This window comes from Trachemys scripta, chromosome 7, assembly GCF_013100865.1.
Source record: "Trachemys scripta elegans isolate TJP31775 chromosome 7, CAS_Tse_1.0, whole genome shotgun sequence".
Taxonomy (NCBI): domain Eukaryota; kingdom Metazoa; phylum Chordata; order Testudines; family Emydidae; genus Trachemys; species Trachemys scripta.
In genome coordinates, this window is record NC_048304.1 from 91,709,493 (window position 1) to 91,736,039 (window position 26,547).

The following is a 26,547-nucleotide window of genomic DNA, read 5'->3' on the forward strand; positions in this document are numbered from 1 at the left end:
CTGTAACCTCCATGACTTTTGCAGCTGCTGGAGATGGCTCAGGGGCTGCCTGACTCAGGCAGACCCTGGGCCAGCAGCAGTTTGGGTGTGGGGGAGGGGGCTCTGGCCTAGGGGCAGGAGGTTGGGGAGTGCGGGTTGAGGGTGCTTACCTTGGGGTGGGAGGCTCTTTGGCTCCAACTGGCATGGCCCCCCTGCAGCTCCTAGGTGGTGGAGGGGTGGGGGGCCTCTGCGCTGCCTGCACTCGTAGGCCCCGTCCCTGGAGCTCCCATTGGCTGCAGTTCCCGGCCAATAGGCGCTGCGGCAGCCAGCGCTTGTGGCTGGAGCAGTGGAGCCCTTGCCCTGGCCCCCTGTGTCTGCCACCTGTGAGCTGCAGGGAGGCAGAGCGGGATAGGAAGCCTCACCAACCTTCCCTCCCCCCAGCACCAGTGGGGGTCCTGGGCCACCTCCCCCAGTACCTGCAGTGCCCCCGGACCACGCCCGCCCAAGTTTTAGTCAGGGCAGGTATTTTTAGTAAAAGTCATGGGCAGGTCACGGGCCTGTGAATTTTTGTTTATGGCCCGTGACCTGTCCATGACTTTTACTAAACGTACCCGTAACTAAAACATAGCTTTACCTATAATCTATTGTTTCATCTGTAGATTACTCCATATAGAAATCCTGGAAAGTAGTTGCATAGATTGAGAGTGATAGTTTTCATTGTTTTGGATATTTTTCTGTCTTGAGAATAATGGCATCATGATTGTGTGAATAAATATTCTCAAATGTGTTTTGGAGTAGCAAAAACTAGATTTTTTTTTTTTTAAACGGGTGAATTAGTTTGCAAACTATCTGAAGTGTGTTTGAATTAGGGGGAAATTACTGATTAAATACGGTGTTTATTCCCAATTGTAGATGCAGAGGAATTGCTGTATTTAAGGTTGTTTCATGCAATATACTGCAGCATTGGATTTACTAAATATTTTTGTAATCTTTATGAAATGCTTTTATATATTCTTGAGTTGGAGAAATAGTTCTTTAATAGAAAGCTTTGCTCTTAGTTATGATGTAGCAAAATGATAAATACTAATTTGATTTTGTGTATGTTAGTGCATATCAGAGTAGATTTGATTTAAATCATGATTTAAATCACTAGTCAGGAAGACTCGATTTAATCATGGATTTCTACATAAAAGTGCTTTCATGTTGGTGGTTATAACCTTAATACATATTCTTCACAACTCAGTGATAGGTGAGACCCAAACTGGGTCTCTTTTACGGCCTGCTGCCATTATAGGTTTCCAGTTCCAGTGAGAGAATGGTATGGTAGATCTCAAATCAATGAAGGCTATGCTCAAAGACCTCAAGACTTCTGGAATACCTTGCTCAAACAGTTTCACTTTTGTTTCTACTGCCTGTCTCTCCCTTCTCCCATTTATCTCCAGACTTCTTCTCTTTGTCTAGATCTATTCCGCCCCCAACAATCTACTATTCATTGAACTTTTTGAAACTTTTCATGTTTAGAGAGAGGTAAGGGATTGACTCTGTGTACACATTTGCAGAGGGACAATAGGATTGAGGTCCGTTATTTCTCACCTCTGTATATTATTTATTTAAAAATATTTTTGCTGTTAACAAGCATGTTATCTCTGGAGACACAAATCCACAGTTTGAGACCTGCAAAATTAAGCATCTCTGATGGTATCTTCTAGACTGAGCATTGAGTCCCATTGGGAGAATAGAAAGATTAACCTAAATCTATACAGAAGCCCCTGGAACTCCCATAAAATTGGGTTCCCTAATCCATGAACTATTGGAACTCATTTACAAAACTGTTCTTAAACATTACATGAATATATTGTCTCATACTATGGAATTAGAATTTATGATCCCTATTCTATGATGATATGTTTGAGCTATAATGTATCTTAATTAAAACTATCTTTAGATAGGTTTATTCCTCAAAAAGCATTTTATCAAAAAAATCTGACTTAAATAACAAAATTCAGATTTTTTTTTTTTAAAGCTTTGATTTTTATCCACCCTGGTGCATATGCATTGTCTTTTTATAAAGGCAGTTGTGTTATACGTTTACATATTGGCCTGTTTTGGAACAGTGGTTCGTCATAGGTGAACTTTTTAGTGCAGGATGCAGACTATAAGCATTTTTGTGAACAAGACATAGTTCTGTAACAGGAATCTGGTTTTATCATATGCTTCTGAAACCTATGAAGAAGGTTATTGAGTATACTAATTTAAAAGCTAGCTAGTTGAGTAACTTATGGTTAACTGCTTAAACTATGTCCATGGACCACTTATTTTGTTACATAATTATTAGCCTCTAATGCTGTAGAGTACTCCTATGTTAGTAATTACTAAATTTGTAAATACAAAGCAGTAGCTAGTTTTTTGTAACTATACTAATTGAACACAGCTTATTACTACTTTTAACAGAAAGCTGTAGACTGCATGCAGTCTAATGTTCAAGACAGCATGTATTTTGGAGTTTCATATGGTATCCAACCATGTAAATCTATCGTTGGTCTGAAAGAAGAACAGCTTAGTGACTTAAATATTAAAATGGTAAATTTTATTTTTTAACTTTGGCTAAAAATTGAGGTTCAATAAAAGAAAAAGGTAACTAATAAATTACCCATTATACAAGATTGATGAATTCCAGAATAAATTAGAAAGCATTTTAAAAACTATTGAGTATATGTTTAACAGTAGGTATCTAGATGTCTTGATTAGTCATTTTTTAGTACCTGAGAATAAACTTGTTTTAAATCATTAAAATAGATACTGCTCTGTAATATTAGAATTACTATGTATTAAATGTTTGTGACTTTGTTGAAAGTTTAATACATTAAATTCTTAAACTGTTTTAAGACTTTATTGTACTTTCACAACTTGTTAAACATTTTGGTTAACACAGTTTGTAAATACTGAGGTCTCAAATTTATTACTTCAGTACAAGCCACATAGACTGCAAACAGATTTGTGGGGAGTTTGGAATGGTTAACTAAAATTACTTAACTGTTATCTTGTAGCTCATGACAGTCTAATTTTTGAGTAATACTGGATAATTTGTGTAAACATATTCATATCTTCAGAAGATGTGACAAATTACCATCTTAGTGATTTCTTCAGCTTTTTTCATTTTTCTTTGTATAAGGGTAGTATTTCTTTGTTTTAAAATATTCATTTATTGTATTAGTTTATTTAGCTTGATTGTGTACTTGCATCTTTCTATATTCTAATAACTGAAGGACTACAATAATATTCAGAAATGAAGAAAATGTGAAGACAAAACTGTGAATTCATGGTTTAAATTATAGTACAGTAACTCTTCACTTAACTTTGTCCAGGTTAATGTTTTGTTGTTACGTTGCTGATCAATTAGAGAACGTGCTCGTTTAAAGTTGTGCAGTGCTCCCTTATAATGTTGTTTTGGCAGCCGCCTGCTTTGTCCACTGCTTGCAGAAAGAGCAGCCCATTGGAGCTAAGTGGTGGGGGCTGGGAACTAGGGTGGACTGGCAGCCCTCTCATCAGCCCCCCGCTCCCTTAAGTTCTCTGTGAGGCAGCCGCCCAGCAGGCTATCAATTGCCAGGCAGTTCAGCTGTCCCTCCCCCCACTGCAGTGTGCTTCTCCTGCCCTCTGCCTTAGGCCTTGGCTACACTTACCCGGTAGTTCGACGGCTGGAAATCGAACTTCTGGGTTCGACTTATCGCGTCTAGTCTGGACGTGATAAGTCGAACCCGGAAGTGCTCGCCGTCGACTGCGGTACTCCAGCTCGCCGAGAGGAGTACCGCGGAGTCGACGGGGGAGCCTGCCTGCCGAGTGTGGACCAAGGTAAGTTCGAACTAATTCGAACTAAGGTACTTCGAACTTCAGCTACGTTATTCACGTAGCTGAAGTTGCGTACCTTAGTTCGAATTAGGGGGGTAGTGTAGACCAAGCCTTAGAGCTGCTCCCGGGAGCCATCCTGTGCAGAGGGTGGGTAAGAGGGTTGCTAATGTCAGGGTGTCCTCTCCCCCTGCTCCTGTACCTCCACTCCACAGAGTGTGGGGGACAGGACATGACAGGGCTCAGGGTGGAGGGAGCTTCTGGCAGCAGCTGCTCTCTCAACTTGCTGATCTACTTAAAAAGGCAGTGTACTTAGAGTGGGGTCAGCGTACTTAAAGGGGCAATGTCTGTCTCTCTCTCTTTCCTCTCTCTGCCATGCTGTCTCCTCCCTCCATTCATGCTGCCTTGTTGAATTTGAGGCTACATTAACAACAATGTGTTTAACCCTTGTGGGCTCAGTTGAGTGCTAGTTCATCTTTTGGCAGTAAGGTATTCCTTGGGAAATATCCCACCCTCTGACTCCACCACCTCAACAGTATTAAATTATTTGTTTAAAACTTAGGGAGAGGGGGAGAGTGTGTGTGTACACATACACACACAAAAATAGTGTTTTGTCTGGTGAACAAAAATGTCCCTGGAACCTACCTCTCCCTCTTCCCCCTCCTCCCCCCATTTACATTCATTCTTATGGGGAAATTGAATTCACTAAATATTGTTTTGCTTAAAATTGCATTTTTCAGGAACATAACTGCAACGTTAAGCGAGGAGTTACTATAATTTAAAGTTTAGTTCATGGATTACTATTTAACCCTACATTCATCTAATCAACATCCAGTGAGGATTCATCTTTAAATAGCGCATCTTGAATTTTGTTCAGTCAGGCTTTCTGTACTCAAATTCACTGTTTCTTTTCTAAGCTCTTTTGGTTTCATGTATCTCTCTTTATTTTAGAACTTAATTTATTTTTTCTCAGAATATCTCAACTATACTGAGATACTGATTACGATATCTGGGACTTTAGTGCAGATGTAGAGCACTGTTATGGTATGTAGCTGTTCATACTTAAACATTTAATTTTTCTTACAAACATTTTATTTACACATAAGAACGGACATACTGGGTCATACCAGTGATCCGTCTAGCCCAATGTCCTGTTTTCTGACAGTGGCCAATGCCAGGTGTGTCAGAGGGAATGAACAGAATGGGCAGTAATCGAGTGATCCGTCCCGTCATCTACTCCCAGCTTCTAGCATCAGAAGCTGGGGACACCTAGAGCATGGGGTTGCATCCCTGACAGTCTTGGCTAATAATCCTTGATGTACCTATCCTCCATGAACTTCTCTAATTGTTTTTTGAACCCCATTATAATTTTGGCCTTCACAACATCCCCTGGCAATGAGTTCCACAGGTTCACTGTGCATTGTGTGAAGAAGTACCTCCTTACGTTTGTTTTAAACCTGCTGCCTACTAACTTCATTAGATGACCCCTTCATTGTTGTTCTTGTTACCCGAAGGAGTAAATAACACATACTTATTCACTTTCTCCACACTATTCATGATTTTACAGACCTCTCATATCCCCCCCCATTAGCCCTCTTTTCTGGCTGAACAGTCCCAGTCTTTTTAATCTCTCATGTGAAAGCTGTTCCATATCCCAAATTATTTTTTTACTCTTCTCTGTACCTTTTTCAATTTGAATATCTTTTTTTGAGATGGGGTAACCAGACCTGCTCACAATATTCAAGGTGTGGGCGTACCATGGATTTATATAGTGCCATATGATCTTTTGTCTTATCTATTCCTAATGGTTCCTAACATTTTTTAGCTTTTTTGACTGCCACTGCACATTGAGTGGATGTTTTCAGAGGACTATCCACAATGACTCCAAGATCTTTCTTGAATGGTAATGGCCAATTTAGTTCCCATCATTCTGTATGTATAGTTCGAATTGTTTTCCAATATGCATTACTTTGCATTTATCAACCCTGAATTTCATCTGCCATTTTGTTACCTAGTCACCCAGTTTTGTAAGATCCCTTGGTAACTCTTCAGTCAGCTTTGGACTGAACTATTTTGAGTAATTTTGTATCATCTCCAAATTTTGCCACTTCACTGATAAGCCTTTTTTCCTGATCATTTACCACTGGTCCCAGTACAGATCCCTGTGAGGGACACCACTGTTTACTTCTTTCCCTTCTGAAAACTGATAATTTATTCTTATTCTTTGTTGCCTGTCTTTTAACCAGTTACTGATCCATGAGAGGACTTTCCCTTTTTATCCCATGATAAGATTACTTTGCTTAAGAGTCTTTAGTGTGGGACTTTGTCAAAGGCTTTCTGAAAATCTAAGCACACTATATCCACTGGATCCCCCTGGTCCGCATGTTTGCTTGCCTCACCTCAAAGAATTCTAATAGATTGGTGAGGCATGTTTTCCCATTACAAATACCATGTTCTCTTCCCCTAACAAATTGTGTTTATCTATGTGTCTAATTCTGATTTTTGTGATCGCTTCAACCAGTTTGCCTATTACTGAAGTTAGGCTTACTGGCCTAGAATTGTCAGGATCACCTCTGGAGCCTTTGTTTGAAAATTATCACATTAGCTATTTTCCAGTCATCTAGTACAGACGCTGATTTAAATGATTTAAAGGTTACATAGCGCAATTTCATATTTGAGTTCCATCAGACCCTTTGGGTGAATAGCATCTGGTTCTGGTGACTTATTACTGTTTAGTTTGTTCCAAAACCACCTCTGACACCTCAACCTGGGACAGTTACTCAGCGTTTTCACCTAGAAAGAATGGCTCAGGTATGGGAATCTCCCTCATATCCTCTGCAGTGAATCTGGCTGCAGAAAATGGATATAATTTTTCTACAATAGCCTTATCTTCCTTGAGTGTCCCTTTAGCGCCTCAATCATCCAGTGGTGACTCCGCAGTGTTGGCAGGCTTCCTCCTTTCGATGTACGTAAAAAATGGTTTGCTGTTAGCTTTTGAGTCTCTTGGCTAGTTTCTCCTCAGTCTTTTTTGGCCTGCTTTATTATACTTTTACAGTTGACTTGCCAACATTTATGCTCTTTTCTATTTTCCTCAGTAGGATTTAACTTAGAGTTTTTAAAGGATGCCTTTTTGCCTCTAAGCATTTCTTTCACTTTGTTGTTTATCTATGCTTCACCTTTTTGGTCCTCTGACCTTGTTTTTTAATTTGTGGTATACATTTAATTTGAACCTCTCTTATGGTATTTCCATGCAGCTTTCAGGTATTTTACTTTTGTGACCGTATCTTTTAATTTCTGTTTAACTAGCTTCCTCATTTTTGTGTAATCTCCTTTTTGAAATTAAAAGCTACTGTGGTGGGCTTTTCATGTGTCTTCCCACACTCCCCCATAAGAATGTTAAATTTAGTTAAATTATAGTCATTATTATCAAGTGGTTCAGCTATATTCACCTCTTGGACCAGATCCCTGTGCTCCAGTTAGGAATAAATCAAGAATTGCCTCTCCTCTTGTGGGCTCCAGGAGTAGCTGCTCCAAGAAGCAGTCCTCTTTTTTGGAAGAGGATGCTTATGTTCTTTCCTCAGATTATATGTATGGCATTGAGATAAATGTGTGAATCAGGAGCAATTCAGACAGAATAGTCCAATGCTGGGGCCAAAAATGGGGAAATAGGGAAAGCCCAATCTATACCATAAAGAAATACCTTCATAATACTTCCAAGATACTGTAAATGCTCCTCTGCTGAATGTTACATATTTAGGACTTCAGACATACTGAAGATAGAATGCCACCTCAACCATTAGCTCTGAGTGATAGATTGCATTATTTGTGTAGGGTTGCCAGTCCCTCCTTACCCGATGCATGTATTTCAGTATCTTTAAGTGTACTCTAGTACTGAGCTTCTACTTTAGGATCTTGCTGATGTCTTAAGGTAGCTTTTAGTTTGGAATGTTTTTGTAATTTAAAACTGCATAACATTTTTATTTTTAAAATAGACTTTTATAGGTGTGGATGCTATAGGTGTGAAGAAGTATAGCACTCTTTCCCCAAAGTTCTTGTTGTCTTGGTTCTGTAATGGATTGTTTTTCTAGTGAATGTTAGTGTTTTGTCCAACTGTAAATGTTTCTGATGGATTAATTTTGTCTGAGTTTGTAACAAGTGTGTTTTTTTTGTTTTGTTTTTTGTTTTTTTGTTTTTTTGTTTTTTTTGTGGCAGACATTCAGTGTGCTCTGGGATTACACTCCTGGGGAAATTCTGTGCCACTGCACAGAATTTGTCCCCCACAGATTTCTTTGCTTCCCCATAGAAAAATGACTTTCTGAGGGGGAAGCAAAGGAAAGCCACAAGAGCGGTCATGCGACTCTACCCAGTAGTATATTTCGGGGACCCAGGACAGCTGGCAGAGAGGTAAATCACTGTGGGGCAGGAGGCTGGACTAGAGAAGATCCAGTTGGAGGTGGCTCCTACCCTGCGCTGGTTTAGCTGCTAGTCCCAAGTGGGCTGGGGAGGACGGGACTTCCTCTTCCCTTGCATGGCATCCGCGGCCAGGTCAGACCCACCCCCAGATTTCTCCCCCAGCTGACGGAAGCTCTGCAAACTCTCCCTCCCGCTTACTGCACCCATTGCTCCTCAACTGCAGGAGGAGGGATCCCTGTACAGGGAGCTGCTCCCCCATCCACCCAACCCCTGTGCATCCAGACCCTCCTGCCGAGCCCCCTGCACTCAACACCCCCCCCGCACCCAACGAGCCCCATTTCCCCTGCACCACCCCGATGAGCCACCCGCATCCAAACCCCACTGAGCCTCAATCAGCTGCATCTGGACCCACTGTGCCCCTGACACCAATACCCCCTGCTGAGCTCTGTTCCTGCCACACCCAGACCCTCCCTGCTGATCACCAACCACTTCACCTGGACCCCCCCTACAGAGTCTCATTACCGTTGCACTCAGAACCTCTTGCTGAGCCTGCCTGTCCACTCCTGGTACACCTGGCACAGAGGGGCCCGGTTCTTGCGCTGTGTCAGGGTTGGATGCAGCCTCACCACTGAGTCTGTATCCCGGGGGGAGCTGCCCAGTGATCTCCTACTCTGTGCAGCCAGTGGCCTGTGCTCCCCATTGCCATGCTGGAGCCTCCACATTTATTTGAAAAAATTTGCTGTAATTTAAAATATTGTGTGCAGAATTTTTATTTGGCACAGAATTTTTAATGTTTTGGCGCAGAATGCCTTCAGGAGTAGGGATTCGTCTGTTATGCAAGATGCGCCCTCCCCTCCCCCCCCAACCACACACATTCTGGAAAGAATCATTGCTTTCGTGCATTTATTGCTTAATTTATTTTTGTTCCTTAATTAACAGCCATGTTTCCTTATTAAAGTAATTTTGAACTGTTGAACTTAATTCATAGTTTACAAATTTATTTTCCAAATGTTTCCTTAACTTGAATATTCAGATATTTATCCAAACATAATTGCTATGGGTTTTCCAGCGGACAGACTTGAAGGAGTATACCGAAACAACATTGATGATGTAGTAAGGTAAGATTTATATTTTTGCTGATACTCTGTGAATTATTTGCATATCTATTTTTTTTAAATACTCATAATTCATGTTGTAGTTTAACCTTTAATGCCTGTAATAAGTAGGTTGGATAGAGTACACGTGATCTTCTGCTTAGAGGTACTTAGGGGAGGGCAAAGTTTGGTGTAAAAGTGGTCTTTGGTTGTATTTCTGTAAAATGAAGTGTATTTCTAGGGATTGTATTCTAGGCCATTGTTCTATGTACACATCAAATTCATACAATCAGCTTTTAAGGTGTAACATTGATCTGGGCTAATTGTGTTGGAAAAGTGCTTAAATGACTTAAGAGCATGACCCCTAACTCCTTTGATCTTTTTGAAAATCTGAGTTTTCCAGAGCAGCTAACCTTAAATTTCTAATGTAAAATACCAAGCAGAAATACTTGCCAGAAACGTAAGTGAGTTAAGAGCACAAGTCCCATTTAAAAGTTGATGGAACTCATGTTCATAAGTCACTTCAGGTGCTTTTGAAAATTCCACCCTCTCTGTGGCAACTGGAGAATAAGTGAAATTATGATCTCACAAGAGTTAAAACTAAGGAATTGAGAGGGAAGCACAATTAGTTACATAAAGTATTTTTTTTTGTCCATTTAACTCCAGTGTCTAAAAAACACTTTGTAGAAAAATGTTCATAAGTTTCAGCATTGTTTCCTCTGTCTGAGGGGGGAATACTTAGGCAAAACCAGGGAAGACCTGGTTTGATATACCTGGTATTTCCAAGGTGTAAATGGCATTAAAGAAAACAACCTTAAACCCCAGTGCCTTGGAGGGGGAACTTCCAGGCTTCCTTTGTCCATCGTGCGTATGCCAAAAGTTACAAACCTAATTTAAAACACATCCTCATTCATATTTAAATTAAACGGGATTTTGCTATATTGGTTCAGAATATTAAGGCACTTCTCTGTTAGATAAAAGGCATTGTATTCAGTACTTGCATAGCGCTTTGGCCTTGTCTCCACTGTAACATGAAACCATTATGCACACAGTTGTCAGCAATTGGGTTGACTGAGCTCATACTGAGTGTGCTTGAGCTTCTAGTGTAAATGGGGACAAACCATGTTCAACAACATTTAGATAACACTACATAGAGTAAACGGAAACAATCATGGTTAAACCCTGCACAACTAACTGCCTCTGTCTACACTTGAAGCTTGACCATGCTCAGTACCAGGTTAGCGAAACCAAATTATTACAACTGTGTGCATAATGGCTTAATTTTGTGTTCCAAGTAAGCCTTTGTGTCCTAGTGCTCCTAATATTACATGAGCAATGCTAACACATCTTAATGCACTTCTTAGAGCAACATTTCTCAAAGTCTAGGGCCACAGCCTCCCAAGGGGCTTGGTAAAGGGTGTGTGAAGGACTGTCTAGTGGGGTGTGTAAATTATGATTGAGAGGCCTTTCACAACTCATAGTAAGGGAGAAGTGAGAGAGGTACAGTATTGATTTATTTACAAGTAACAGCGCTTATTGACCAGTTAATTGCATAGCTGTGTGATTCCAGCCTGGATGGGGGAAACTACAGATGTGGGTCCTGGTCTTCCCATATCAGTCCTGTCAATTCCCCTCCCCCTCCCCCACCACCACCCATTTTGTGCCTTGTTTATTGACCGTCTCAGTAGGTAGATCTGGGAATTCCCAAGGTGGTGCTTGACTGGTCTTTGTCCTAATTTTTTCTTTACAAAACAACTTTTATTTACAATTTTTAACAAAGTATAGTCACTCTGCTCCTCAGGAGAGATTTTATTCAGAATTCTCAGGGATCCCAGTAACTCAGATGATCAATCCATAATTAAGGCTATTTTTTAATGTCAGATATTTTTAGTAAAAGTCATGGGCAGGTCACGGGCAATAAAAAAAAAAAAAAATTCACAACCTGTGACCCGTCCATGACTTGTACTGTATACCCCTTACTAAATCTTGGGGGGAGGGGGAGCGATCCTGGGGTTGTCACTTGTACCAACCTATTTTAGAACTCCTTTTTAATAAGCATTTTATTTCTGAACTGCTAAACATTTTCTCTTATTCAGAAATATTCTGTTTTTTGATTTAACATTGCAAATACTTCCTGTTCTGATTGAGGGTTGAGTCTGGATAGTTGGGTTCTACTCCTATTACAGTTAGCCATCAGAGGCATCCCTCTTAAAGACCAAGCTACCAAAACTTGTCCCAAGATTCTGGTCTGATTTGCTTGAATCTGTTACTGGAAGGACTTTTTAGGCTCTGTCTCAAATCCTCTGATGATCAGGGACTCAGTCCACATTCCTGTTTCATGGCACAGATTCCAGAAGATGCTCTTTGAAACCAGTCCCTACTGAAATCTGGAACTGCCATTGGTAAGGAGTTGGCTTGCTTCTTCAGTACCACCACAGCTGTGGTATTCAGTCTTCAAGGTAGGTCACCCAGAGACCTCTGGTGACAAGTGACTTTCCTTGGTATAGAGTAATAACTACCTTGAGAACTTCAAACCAACAAGAGAGATAATGGAGTCTCCATTTAAGTCTTCAAAGCAAGATTAGATGTTTTTCTGGGAGACATGCTTTAGTTAAACACAAGTAATTGGGCTCAGTGCAGTGATAACTGGATGGCATTCTGGATGGCTATACAGGAGGACAGACTAGATGATCGAATAGTCCTATCTAGCCTTAATCTGAATCTGGGGAGTTAAAAGTTCCAACAAGTCTGTACTGAGATCATGGGTCTGATCAGTCAAAATTCTTGGCAGCTTGGAGTAGTACCATCTGCAATAGCATTAGTACTGTTCTTCACCAGGAAGCATAGTCAGCAGGGAGATGGCTTCCTCTAAGACGGAGTGCTTTTCGCTGTTGCTGAGCAGAGAAACAGTCTTTCTTCCCTCATTCCCTCTCTCCTCAACCGTGTACAGCAGTTATTTGGTTCTAGGGAATGTCAAACTGCTACTAGGAGTAAAGGTTAGAGCTCCATTGGTTCCAGGATTCCCATATTTATCCTGTCTCAGCAGCTTTCTTGTTGCCTTCCGTTTCCTGGGCTCCCTTAGGGGTATCTTGACTACAGACTTCAGGACTCCTCAGGTGAGTACAATAATTGAGGCTCTTTCTTTTGAGGGACCGGAATTGAGCTCCAACATGGATGACTTTCTCTTTCCGTGCCTTAAAGGCCTCAAGCAGCTTGAGATCTTTGACCATTACCAAGAAGTTTTAAAAGGGTCATGTGACTTCTGGTGGAGCAAGAAAGTAGCCCTGGTTAGCTCCCACTCACCCCTTCTCTAATTTTCAGCAAAATTTACGGCAGAGCCCTCCACTTACAGTGGCTCTATACCACTGAGGGAGTTGAGCGTAGAGACAGGTAAGAATAGATTGGTAGTAATAGGAGCAGAAAATATCCGAGCAGGCTGAAGGCCTTTGTTCCCCACCACCACTGGAGCTACACTGTCAGCATTGCTGGAGGTGAGCGAGAGGCCCATTTGCCTCCTTGCTGAGATATACACAGTGAAAGGCTTTACCACACCCGTAGCCTTTCTGGTAGCAGGAGACAGTCTGTCTTTATTTTCTGGGAAGCTGAAAAGAGAAGTGAATGGGTTGGCCTACTTTCTAGGAGGTCTGTAAGGTTGTAGGAATAGGTCCACCCTACTTTCTAGGAGGTCTGTAAGGAGCAGCAGAATTGCAGTCTGAGGACGATCTCTTGAACTCATTGGTACTGCAGCAGCAGGATGCATACTGTTTTCCAGTCTGAAAGTTGAAGTGGCATGACTGGCAGGTCCATCCCCTTTGGAGAATCACAAAGAACAGCAGCGGTGCCAGAAAACAAAGTGTGAAGTAGGTGGACTTAGTTAATATCTAGCTAGAAATCTGGGCAACAGTTGGCAACTCTGAAAAGTTCAGAAGAGGGTAAAACAAAAGAGGAAAATATACAAGTTAAAGAGCTGGAGTGAGAAGAAGACTTAGCAGTCCTGCAGATGGCTCAAGAGTGCCACATATTACTGCCAATTTAACTCTGGTGCTGGAAACCCGCTTGAGCAAGCTTGAAGAAAAATTAAATGACATTGGACAGTGAATAGTCAGATGAACTAGTAGTATCCATTACAGAGATGACTCTAGAATTACTGCATTGAGGATGACCTGGAGGGTCAAGAGGAGAGATGTATGACCCTAGTGTCTCCTAACAAAACATTGACTGAAAAGGTGGAAAATGGGGGACCTAGGAAAAAATACCAGGATTCTAGGGCTGCCGGAAGGCACCAAAGGCAAATAACATATAAATACTTTGAAACTTGGAGTCTGAAAGTCTTGAATCAGTTGGTCAGATCAGATAAAGTTAAGATTGAAAGACTTCAATCCCGTGTGCTATCACTGCACAACAGAAATTTGACTAGACCACATCCTGTCATAGTACGGCTACACAACTTAGAGACCAGGTTTTGGTTCTCAACACAGCTGGGAAGTTAAAAGAAATAAAAGTGGAGGGCGACTGAGACAACTCCTATCAAGACCCTTTTATCGGTGCACAGAGGAAAAGGGTTGAGTTTACACAAGTCTGCACACAGCTCCATAGGAAAAAGCTTTCAATCTGCATTGTCTCCCCACCCACCCACCCAAGCAAGCCTGAAAATATGTGGGGTGGGTCAGTCTTACACTCTTTATATACCAGAAGCATAAAAGTTCTTGAACTCAGTCCTGGAACCAAATGCAGGAGATCAAGAACTGGGAACTAATTAGATTAAAGTTAAATAGCGCTTAATCAAGGGCCCTATAAGTATCAGGAAAGTGGAATTTGGACAACTTTTGAACGTAATAAAACAAAATGGTTATGCGTGTTCAGGAAAATACTGCCTCCGTGGCAGAAATCTTTAGAATGATTTTATATTGTGTATTAGGAATATTAAATTTTCAATAAATCATGGCACGGAAATTAAAGTGAGGAAAATTTGTAAGTATTAAGGATATTAGAAAATATCAAGTATAAGGAGGAAATTAAAATAGAATGTTTCTTTGAAATACATCGTTTAAGGTTGTTATAGTTGGTAATGATATTGAATGTATATGCAGGGAATCTGATAATAGGAAGGACTTCAGTTTTTTTCCTCCAAAACTGCCAAAGGGCATACTAGGATAAATCTAATTTTGATACCAAAATTTCTTTTCCATTGAATTATTAATGTTAGAGTTTGATTAATACATATCTTGGACCAGGCACCTGTCTTCATAAAAATAGTCTAATTCATGAATAAAGGAAAAGAAGAAATTTAGTAATATATTGTTAAAAGACTAAAAACTTTGTAAATAAAATGGAAAAAACATTGATAGTTCTTGTGGCTATATCCTGTATATAATTAGGTGGGAGGCCTTTAAAGCTATAATTATCCCAGAAAGTGGTTGTAGGGAAAAAGACCAGCAAAAATAAGTGGACATAGAGGAACAAATTTACAGTTTGCAGAAGCATTCTTATTTGACTGATGATACAAAGTTAAAACCAAGAGATTAAAAACACCGAGAGCATTAGAAGCACTGGTAATAGAGGGTTTTTTTTGTTTTTTTTTTTTTCTAACAGCTCTCTTATTTGTTAGACAAAGGCTTTATGAATGGGGGTACAAATCTATCAGACTTATTTCCAGCCTAAGACCCAGAACAGCTATGCAGTACCTTAAGGACAAAATGGAATACACAAAAAAAAAAAAAAAGGGGGGGGGGAGATCTACAAATTACTAGTGGAATATTTGAGAGATACTAGCAAATATGTACATATGGAAGAACTGAGAACTAGTATATTGCAGTATCTTAACATGCCCAGACTGACATACAATGAAAGAGTAGTACTAATTAGCTCAGTAACACCAGAAGAAATAGAAATGGTGTAGTCATCACTAAAATCGGGGGAAAGTCCTGTTCCAGATGGATATGCTTCTGAAGTCTCTTAAAATTTTTTAAAAATAAGTAATGCCCTTGTTAGCAAATGTATTTGAAACCTGTCAATTGCCCAAGAAGATTGAGAGTGGTAGCTGTGTTAGTCTGTATCGGCAAAAAGAATGAGTACTTGTGGCACCTTAAGAGACTGACAAATTTATTTGGGCATAAGCTTTCATGGGCTAAAACCCACTTCATCAGATGCATGCAGTGGAAAATACAGTAGGAAGATAGATATCTATCTTCCTACTGTATTTTCCAACTGCTTATGCCCAAATAAATTTGTCAGTCTCTTAAGGTGCCACAAGTACTCATTCTTTATTTTTATATATATATATATATANATTGTAGCATAAGCTTTCGTGGGCTACAGCTCACTTCATCAGATGCACGTAGTGGAAAATACAGAAGGAAGATATATACACACACACACACACACACACACACACACACACACACACACACACACACAGAGAGAGAACATGAAAAAAGGGTGTTGCCTTACCAACTCTAACAAGACTAATCAGTTAAGGTGGGCTTTGTTGCAAGGATAGGTTCCTGGGTTAGTGTTTTTGTTGTGTGGTTGCTGGTGAGTATTTTCTTCAGGTTGGGGGGCTGTCTGTAAGCGAGGACTGGTCTGTCTCCCAAGGTCTGTGAGAGTGAGGGATCGTCCTTCAGGATAAGTTGTAGATGCTCTGGAGTGGTTTTAGTTGGGGGCTGAAGGTGACGGCTAGTGGCGTTCTGTTACTTCATTTGTTGGGCCTGTCCTGGAGTAAGGCCTTATCTACACTATGGGGTTAGGTCGAATTTAGCCGTGTTAGGTCAATTTAAAAATGACTGCATCCACACAACCAACCCCGGTCCGTTGACCTAAAAGGCTTTTAAAATGGACTTCTGTACTCCTCCCCGATTAGGTGATTGACGCGAAAATCGACTTTGCTGGGTCGAATTAGGGTTAGTGCAGACCCAAATCGACGGTATTGGCCTCTGGGAGCTATTCCAGAGTGCTCTATTGTGACCGTGCTGGACAGCACTTTGAATTCTGATGCACTAGCCAGGTACACAGGAAAAGCCCCGGGAACTTTTGAATTTCATTTCCTGTTTGGTCAGCGTGGTGAACTCAGCAACACAGGTGACCATGCAGTCCCCCCCAGAATTGTAGAGTGTAGAATGTTTCTATACTCCCCCAATCATCTCTGTCCCTGAGGTTATATTAGAAGGCGAAAAAAACGCACTCGTGATGACATGTTTTCTGAGCTCATGCAGTCTTCCCGCACTGATAGGGCACAGCTTAATGCATGGAGGCATTCAGTGGCAGAGGCCAGGAAAGAATTAAATGAGCGCGAAGAGCGGAGGCAGGATGCGATCCTGAGGCTAATGTGGGAGCAAACGGACATGATGAAGCATCTGTTGGAGCTGCAGGAAAGCCAACAAAAGCACAGATCCCCGCTGTGGAGACTGCAGGAACTGTGGGATAGCTCCATAAGTGAGGACACACTCCACCGAGTTAATGTGCTTAGTGTGGACATACGCAATCGACTGTATAAAATCGATTTCTAAAAATCCATGTCTATAAAATCGACCTAATTTTGTAGTGTAGACAGGCCCTGAGTGACTTCTAGGTATTCTTCTGGCTCTGTCAATCTGTTTCTTCACTTCAGCAGGTGGGTATTGTAGTTTTAAGAATGCTTGATAGAGCTCTTGGAGGTGTTTGTCTCAGTCTGAGGGATTGGAGCAAATGCGGTTGTATCTTAGAAATTGGCTGTAGATAATGGATTGTGGTGATGTGGTCTGGAGGCATGTAGGTAAGTATAGTGGTCAGTAGATTTCCGGTATAGGGTGGTGGTTATGTGACAATGGTTTATTAGCTCTGTAGTGTCCAGGAAGTGGATCTCTTGTGTGGACTAGTCCAGGCTGAGGTTGATGGTGGGATGGAAATTGTTGAAATTATGGTGGAATTCCTCAAGGGCGGCTTTTCCATGGGTCCAGATGATGATGATGTCATCAATGTAGTGCAAGTAGAATAGGGGGGTTAGGGGACGAGAGCTGAGGAAGCATTGTTCTAAGTCAGCCATAAAAATGTTGGCATACTGTGGGGCCATGCGGGTACCCATAGCAGTGCCGCTGACTCAAAGGTATACATTGTCCCCAAATGTGAAATAGTTGTGGGTGAGGACAAAGTCACAAAGTTTTAGCCACCAGGTTAGCTGAGACATTATCGGGGATACTGTTCCTAACAGCTTGTAGTCCATCTTTGTGTGGAATGTTGGTATAGAGGGCTTCTACATCCATAGTAGCCAGGATGGTGAAAACTCCATTTCCATTGCCAACTCTGCCCACATCTATTCAAGGGATACCATCATAGGACCTAATCACAACAGCCACACCATCAGAGGCTCATTCACCTGCACATCTACCAATGTGATATATGCCATCATGTGCCAGCAATGCCCCTCTACCATGTACATTGGCCAAACTGGACAGTCTCTACGCAAAAGAATAAATGGACACAAATCAGACATCAAGAACTATAACATTCAAAAATCAGACAGAACACTTCAACCTCCCTGGTCACTCAATTACAGAACTAAGTTGCAATTCTCCAACAAAAAAAACTTAAACCAGACTCCAATGAGAAACTGCAGACTGGAATTAATTTGCAAACTGGACACCATTAAATTAGGCTTGAATAAAGACTGGGAGTGGATGGGTCATTACACAAAGTAAAAACTGTTTCCCCATGCTAATTTTTCCCCTACTGTTACTCACACCTTCTTGTCAACTGTTTGAAATGGGCCATCCTGATTCTCACTACAAAAGTTTTTTTTTTTCTCCTGCTGATAATAGCCCACCTTAATTGATTAGTCTTGTTAGAGTTGGTATGGCAACATCCATTTTTTTCGTGTGTCTTCCTACTATATTTTCCAGTACATGCATCTGATGAAGTGGGTTTTAGCCCACGAAAGCTTATGCCCAAATAAATTTTAGTCTCTAAGGTGCCACAAGTACTCCTTTTTTTTTTTTTTTCTCCTTTGGGCAACTGAGTGCTTACCAAATACCTTTGATCAAGCAGAGAGATATTTTTGATACCTAAACCAAATAAAAACATAACAAATCCAGCATTTTGGAGGCCTCGCTCATTAATAAATAGATTAGAGATGACAATGCCTAAATTAATGGAACAAAGCCCAACTGGATTTATAAAAGGAAGAAGCCCCTGAAATAATATAAGAAATCTCCTATGTGTGCTGCAGCATTCCTCAAGCGCTTATAGAGGCCTACGTTCTTACGATAAATGCAGAAAAGGCTTTTGACTCGGTAGAATGCCCTTTTTTATTTAGAATGTTGGAGATGTATAGGTTTGGGGAATGCTTTCAAAGTGGATTTAAAATCTACAGAAATCCTATGACATGTATTTGGTGAAATGTCATAAAGACCGAGCCTATACCTTCAGACAAAGAAACAAGACACTGGTGTCACTTATTTGATTTGATCATTGAACATTTAGCACAAAAGAACTTAAGATCCTGAATTCAGGGAACTAAGTATATTGGGGATAGAAAGTTTCATTATACACTAATCTTATTCTTTTGATAAAAGATATCAATAAAGCTGGCCTCTATTGCAGGAAATAATTGAAACATATGGTACAGGAATATAGATTTAATTGGTCTAAATTAAAGATACTATGCCTCGGCTCCAAAAGATGCTTAATAAACGCCCTCTGAAAGTAGTTGATGATAAAATTAGGTATTTAGGCATTAATATAACACCTGAAGTGGGAGAGCTGTTTAATTTAAATATTGAGCCATTAATGAAAATTATTTACAGTGATGTGGGAAGGTTAACATACCTATGTTTGACTTTGATAGGTAGAATTCATGTACTTAAAATGAATGTCTTCCCAGGGTCTTTTTCTATGGTTCTCTTTACACCCCCTGAAAATTTCTTCAAGGCATTTAATGTTAAGATTCCTGTGGTCAGTTGGGAACACAAGAATCAAAATGGAATGGCTGCAATCTCCAGTTGAAATGGGAGTTTAGGTGCTACCAAACTTCAGAGATATTGTAGGTAGCAAAAATTAGACCAGTATTGGAATGGATCTCTAACAGAGCAACTTTCTCATGCATATAGATAAAACAAAAACTGCCAAACTCAATATAATTGTATAATTATGTACCAGATTGTATCCCAAAATTCTAGCATCCATGAAACATCACCTACTACTAAAAAGTTTAGTGTGTTCAAACCCAGGTTGAATAAGTAAGTTTTTAGATGTTGGTCCAAATTTGCCCGAACAAATGGAAGACTTTCTTTAGGGATGGGCAACCCTTAAACAGATATATGATAAATTGTGCATTCTTTTCTTTAATATAAGTTTGTACAGATGGTTTACTTTATTAAAAATCACTTTCAGAGAAGAAAGGAACCAACAAGGCAATTAGTATTAGAAAATGTTATATAAGGTCTCAGAGTTTCAGCACTCAGGAGTGTCTAGAATGTATAATCTCATGACTGTTTTTAAGAAGAAATTATACAAAGCTATTAAGTTATGAAGTTCACACTGTACTTATGAAATAACAGCAAAAGAATAGAATGAAATAATGTAATGGTAAATATTGGATCTAAGACTAACCAAATAGTACCAATTCAGTACTATTCAGTTTATAGCAGGAATAGTCCCTTGGCGGACCACAGGACAAATCCAGACTGCCAGACGCTTTTGAATGGACCTCAAAATCTTATTTGCTTACTATCATTTTTATTTTTCTCTAGTCTGGACCTTGACTATACCTTGACAAAGAAATTTGGACCTTGACAAAAAATAGACTACCCCTGGTTTAAAGAATGTAGGTTTCTCCATCTCAGTATTATTTATTTTATTATATAGCCCCCGATGTCTGTCTGAAATGTAAAACAGTCAGCCCTCTTTCATATATATGATATGGTACTGCTGGATGGTAAAACACTTTTGGAAAACCATAATGAAATTTAAAAAAAAAAAAAAAAATCAGTGATAGAACTTGAATTGGACTTACAAGATGTGTTGGGAATTAGCCTGTTAAAAAGATTCAAACCAGGAATAAGGAAGCTATTCTTGCTATTGCTATGTTTTATAAGCAAAAAAAAAAAAAAAAAGCTATCTTAAACTTGTGGACCCAGGATTCCTATTGTAGATAACTGGAATAAAATATTAATAAACTATTTTGTACTGAAATTATTTTTCGTGAGTATAGTGCCAGATGGATTTCACCAAGGAAATAGTACACCTTTCACAGGAAAACATAATAGAAATATTGAAATCACTGAGATGCTTTGAAAGAAACAGTAATTCTATACTTAGGCAAGAAGACTGTTCAGAGGATAATTGAATTACTCCCTCCCACACACCTTAACTTTCCTTTCTTTCTGTTCTTCTGAGGCTTTTTTCCCCTCTACTCCAGAAAACAATATTTTCTAAAAAAGAAAAAGTTAATATGAATGAAGCAACAGAGTGTCCTGTGGCACCTTTATGCTCCAATACATCTGTTAGTCTTAAAGGTGCCACAGGACTCTGTTGCTTTTTACAGATCCAGACTAACACGGCTACCCCTCTGATAATTAATATGAATGGTTTATGTATTACTGACCACCCTCCCAGTGTGTTCTTTTTTAAAAAGAAAATGTTAATGATATAACCTATGGTAAATATACAATATGTTGCTTAATATTAACTCTGTATTAAGATATGTACCTATACATGTCAAGACAGTGTCATTGTAATGTCTTGTTGTAAATGAACCAAAATATCAATACATAAAATCTCTCCTCAATTAAAAAACATCTTTAAAAAGAACAAAATGTCCTGGTATTGGGTTGTTCCTAGGTATCAAACCACTCAAAGTTTACCATTAGCATAGAAGCCCTCCCAGAAGGAGTCGAAGCACAGCCACATATTGTGCTTAGAAGCATGGTTGATTATGCTGTTTGGTAACTTCGGATCTAGCAACTATTTGGGGATCTATACCCCTTTTGGCAACCGCCTTTTGTCCTTCCTTGTGGTATGAAGTGAAATTACTTTGACCAAACTGGTCCTGGAAAGAGTGGATCAAGGATGCACCTTCTAATTCTGCTCTTGTATTCCTATCGTTTTTTCCCTCTCACAAGACAGTGCTAAGTGAATAAATTGCATCCTTCCTCTAGATGGTGTAATAGAGATGGTCCCTAATATGTTAATGGAAGAGGAGTTCATTGTCATTACTTCCTATTACCAAGACAGGGTAGGGGTTTCATCCCATTGTGGACTTCAGATGACTCAACAAATTTGTCATGCCTCAGAAATTCTGCTTGGTGACCAACCCCTTCATAATCCAGTGCCTTCTACAGCAGTGTTTTTCCACCTTTCAACACTACTGTACCCCTTTCAGGAGTCTGTTTTGTCTTGTGTAACCCCAAGCTACACTTCACTTTAAACTGCTTACAACATCAGACATAAAAATACAGAAAAGTGTCAACACACTATTACTGAAAAATTGTGTACTTTCTCATTTTTACCATATAAAAGAAATCGATTGGAATATAAACATTGTACGTACATTTCAGTGTATAGTATATAGAGCAGTATAAATAAGTTGTATGAAATTTTAGTTTGTACTGACTTCGCTAATGCTTTTTTATGTATCCTGTTGTAGAACTCGGCAAATATTTGGATGAGTTAATGTACCCCCATAAGACCTCGGCGTACCCTCAGGGGTACAGTGTTCTCCTGGTTGAGAACCACTGATCTCCAGGATTGGTTTCTGGCTCCCAACCAGAAGGACACATTTAAATTTAGTAATCCCGGAAGCTCATGGAAAGTATTCTCAATTCACTGTAGTTGATCAACAGTATCAGCTGCCCATAGTCTTCAGTGTCTAGCAGTGGTGGTAAGTATTTTGAGACTGGGCTCTTGTACTCACCTTCGCTAATATGGGATAAGTCACTTCAGGGCGTGGAGAACCCTGAGGACAGTCTGCTGATTATTTTACTCTTTCAGACCAAGAATTAGTCTAAAAAATGTCCATCTTGCTGCTGCTGAGACACTAGAGTTGATTGGGCAGTCCTGCAATATAGATCAGTGAAAGCTTATTTTCTGCAGAACCAATGCTAAACTGTGGTTAGATGAGATGGGCTTGTGAGCTTATGTAAGTTCACTTACATCTTCCTTAAGGATGGTTAAGGACTGTATACTGACCTTGTTGGGCTGACATCATCTATCATCTGTGTAACAATGGCATCACTTTACTATGCTGATGGACAAAACTTTGCCAAAGCTGCAAAGGCGTCCCATTCTAGACATTGCTGCCTACAGTACTACTCATGGATGCTTCCACTTGGCAATGGGGAGATCACCTGGACCAGATATTAACTTAGGTGCTCTGGACTCGAAGAGAGTCCAGCCTTACTGCTTTGCAGGAGCAAAGAGCAATTTGCTTGACTTGTGAGGCATGCCTATCTCAAAATGCTCACAAATACTACCCTCTATCTTGTATGTCATCTCTCATGGTTGGTTGAGCTCTTCTTGAGTCATAGATTCTAAGGTCAGAAGGGAGCATTATGATCATCTAGTCCAGGGGTCGGCAACGTTTGGCACGCGGCTCACCAGGGTAAGCACCCTGGCGGGCCGAGCCAGTTTATTTACCTGCTGACGTGGCAGGTTCGGCCGATCGCGACCCCTACTCGCTGCGGTTTGCCATCCCGGGCCAATGGGGGCGGTGAGAATCGGCATGGGCGAGGGACGTGCTGGCCGCGGCTTCCCGCCGCCCCCATTGGCCCGGGACGGCGAACTGCGGCGAGTGAGGGCCGCGATCGGCCGACCCTGCCGCGTCAGCAGGTAAATAAACTGGCTCGGCCCGCCAGGGTGCTTACCCTGGCGAGCCGCGTGCCAAACGTTGCTGGCCCCAGATCTAGTCTGACCTTCTGTATAGCACAGGCCATAGAAATTTCCCAAAATAATTTCTAGAGCGCATATTTTACAAAAACATCCAATCTTGATTTAAAAATTCAGTGATGGAGACGCCACCTTAAACCTTGAGAACCACTGGAAAAATTTACCATTAAAAATTTACTTTTTATTTGCAGTCTGAATTTGTCTAGCTTCAACTTACAGCCAACTTAGTACAACAATTTGATTGTTATACGTTTCTCTCTAGATTGAAGAGCCCATTATTAAATATTTGTTCCCCAGGTAGGTACTTATAGACTGTAATCAAGTCACCCATTAACCTTCTCTTTGTTGAGCTAAGTAGATTGAGCTCTGAGTCTGTAGCAATAAGGCAAGGGAGACATCCAGGTCAGTGTCTTGAACTGAAAGTGCAGTGCTCAACATAAGTGATCCCCGAAAGAAACCGTCTTCGGGTTTCTGTTCCAGAGGGGAGGAAATTGTTGGGTAGATCCGTGTGCCCTCATTGGAACAAGAAACAATACCATTTTTTTTCCTCCGGGGGAGGTTGGGGAATCATGGCGTACAGTCGTCCATCTTGTGAACAGTCTCAAATCTCCTTGTGCATTTCTTCCAATCCCTTTCATACCCAGACTGATAAGTGTAGGCAGGAGAGGAACACTGTGTTAAGCAGCCCTAGCCTGGGCAAAGCACTTTGGTGATCAGGCCAAGGATTTGTTACTGGATCTGTAAGTCCCACTGCCTGGCATTCCAGATTTGATGTCACAGAGCCGAAACTGGATTCTCCATCCTATGTCTCTGTATTGAGACATTCAAGACTCTGCTTGAATGTGGACAACCAAAACAGAAGATAATGAAAAGGAAAGCAGAAAATCTTTTGCTATGAAGCAGTTTTCTGTACAGCCACAATAAAACAGAAGTGATCTCTTTAAATCCATCCTTTTCATTATAGTCTTTCTTCTGTATTTTTTCCTCTGTTCAGTGAGTTCAACTTGCCATAGTCTGCTTTCAACTCCCTAGTGCTAAATTGTTTTCTCACCTTCTCTTCATTATGACTAAAATGATTACTCCATATGCTTTGCCTTTGAGTCACCTTCATCTTAAGTTATCAATATGATGCTCACACATCTCATCAGATTACTTTCTTCAAGTCCATTGAATCAGCCTACAGTGGCAGAGATACAGATGCTACTGGCTGACCCATTTTACATTGTGCTCCATAGGACTTGGCTGGTGCTTCACCCTTACTCCCAAATTTCTATCTCAGGTGATTTCTGGTTATTCCAGTGATTCACTGGTGATTCCAGTGAATCCAGTCAGCCTGCCTGTTTTTTCCTAAGCCCCACTTACATCCCTTGTTGAGTGTGGGTTCTACGCATAAAATGCCAAAAAGGGTGGGAAATCTTCCCCAACCTGGTGGTCCAACCCAAATTAATATTGGGAGTGTATCTTTGGCTGTCTGCCCTCCACAGTTCCAAATATTAATTCTAATTGCTTTAGAATGTAGAAGAGATGTACTTGGTTTTGAGAATAAACACTGTACATTATCTGCAAATTATAGACTTTAAATAAGTTAGATGAGCAAAATAACATTTCCATAAAGTTAGATGGCTAAAGGAGAACTTTTCATTTTGCAAGGCAATATCATAGGTATGTAATCAATGACATTTGGGTATTTTAAAATATGCAAATTAAATGACTCTAGGGGACCTGGATGTGACTTGGGTTATATTATCTTGAGTTCCTTGTTTTCAAACATGAAGCATGACTTTACAAAAGTATAAGCATGCAATATTTCAGCAGCAGTAACCTTTTTTCATTTTATGAAAAATTTTTGAGTTTACTAATGCTTTACACACAATCCATGTACATTTACTCACGGTCCAGGAGAAATTAGTATCTGGTTCTAAAGACATAACATTTTTCTTGAATAGTGTCAAATATGGTGTAAAACTAACTAATGACATTATTGTATTGGAAATATTCTGTTTTTAGAAAACTACCATTACTCTTCATCTTTTAAAATGCAAGCAGTTACTTTTAAGTTTGTTGTACCGCTGTGTTGAGGCTTTTTAACTTTTTGTGAAGGCTTAGAAAAATGCCTTATTTGACAACCCTGTAAACTAAAACTCATCCACAAAGCCAGTAAACTACTGGCAGAACCAGTGCCAGCTTCTCCCCTCCTGCCCTCCCATGTATTCCAACTCTAACCTCATGGGGCTATCTCTAGGGATGAATCTGTGTTCATTAAGCCATTTGACCCCCCCTGAAACTGCTTACAAGGGTGCCAGTTGTAACTGTGTTCTAAAATATTTTTCTGTAGATAAAATTGCAGTCCTAGTTCAGTGCTATACTCACATCTGTTCTTATTTTAACACATCAGTTTAACCACAGAGGTTCTTCTGGAGTATTATGACTGATAACTTGAGCTTGTTTTTGCTTGAGCTTTCCAGGATTTTAGCAGCTCATGTTTCTTTTCAATGTGAACAGCATGTACTGCCATGGCTAATTTAATTCATTCTGGCTGATATGCAAACACACTTTGTTGATAAGTGTAAACACTTGTATGTTGTTTCTTATTGAACATTGCCAGGTGACACATCATATATAATAGCGGCACTTTTGGTGTATCATGGTTATAGTTCAGCTCGTAGAGCTGCTACATGAAGTGTAGAAAAGAGACTTTTTCCTCTTCCCCCATCCCCACCATTAAGGGTGGGGAGGGAGAAGGGTGTTTGGACAGTGCTTTAGCTGACCTGAACAAAGCAGGGAAAACTTGACCTTGTTCCTACTTAGTTCAGAAAATTTATCACTTATTATTCTGTGGGTTCTGTTCCTCGAATTCCAATTGACTGACTGTGGTAAGTGAGGGACACTTAGAGGGAAGCTGTCAGATTAAATTTGACCTCAAATTTAGACTTTTATTTAAATAAACTTCTACAAAATCCAAGATTAATAAGAAAAAATACTAGTATTGTTTTAAAAACAGATCAAAATTCCTGTTAGGTTTTGCAACTCAAACAATCCAAACTTGTGCTAGTGTGTGAGAAGATAAAAATGAAATGGGAAACAGTGAAATTCATTAGCCTACCTCAGGGGTAGGCAACCTATGGCACGCGTGCCAAAGGCAGCACGTGAGCTGATTTTCAGTGACACTCACTGCCCGGGTCCTGGCCACTGGTCCGGGGCGGCTCTGCATTTTAATTTAATTTTAAATGAAGCTTCTTAAACATTTTTAAAACCTTATTTATTTTACATACAACAATAGTTTAGTTATATATTATAGATTTACAGAAAGAGACCTTCTAAAAACGTTAAAATGTATTACTGGCACGCGAAACCTTAAATTAGA

At 40.2% G+C, this 26,547-nt stretch overlaps 1 protein-coding gene across 1 annotated transcript in view; it reads left to right on the plus strand.

Moving 5' to 3' along the window:
- PTEN (phosphatase and tensin homolog) overlaps nucleotides 1–26,547 on the plus strand; it is a gene marked incomplete at its 5' end in the record, with an annotated part of 95,893 nt that overhangs the window by 18,058 nt on the left and 51,288 nt on the right. Inside the window, one exon of the mRNA XM_034776858.1 lies at nucleotides 9,269–9,353. Coding sequence (XP_034632749.1) covers nucleotides 9,269–9,353 — 85 coding nt within the window. The remainder of the gene's footprint in view (nucleotides 1–9,268; nucleotides 9,354–26,547) is intronic.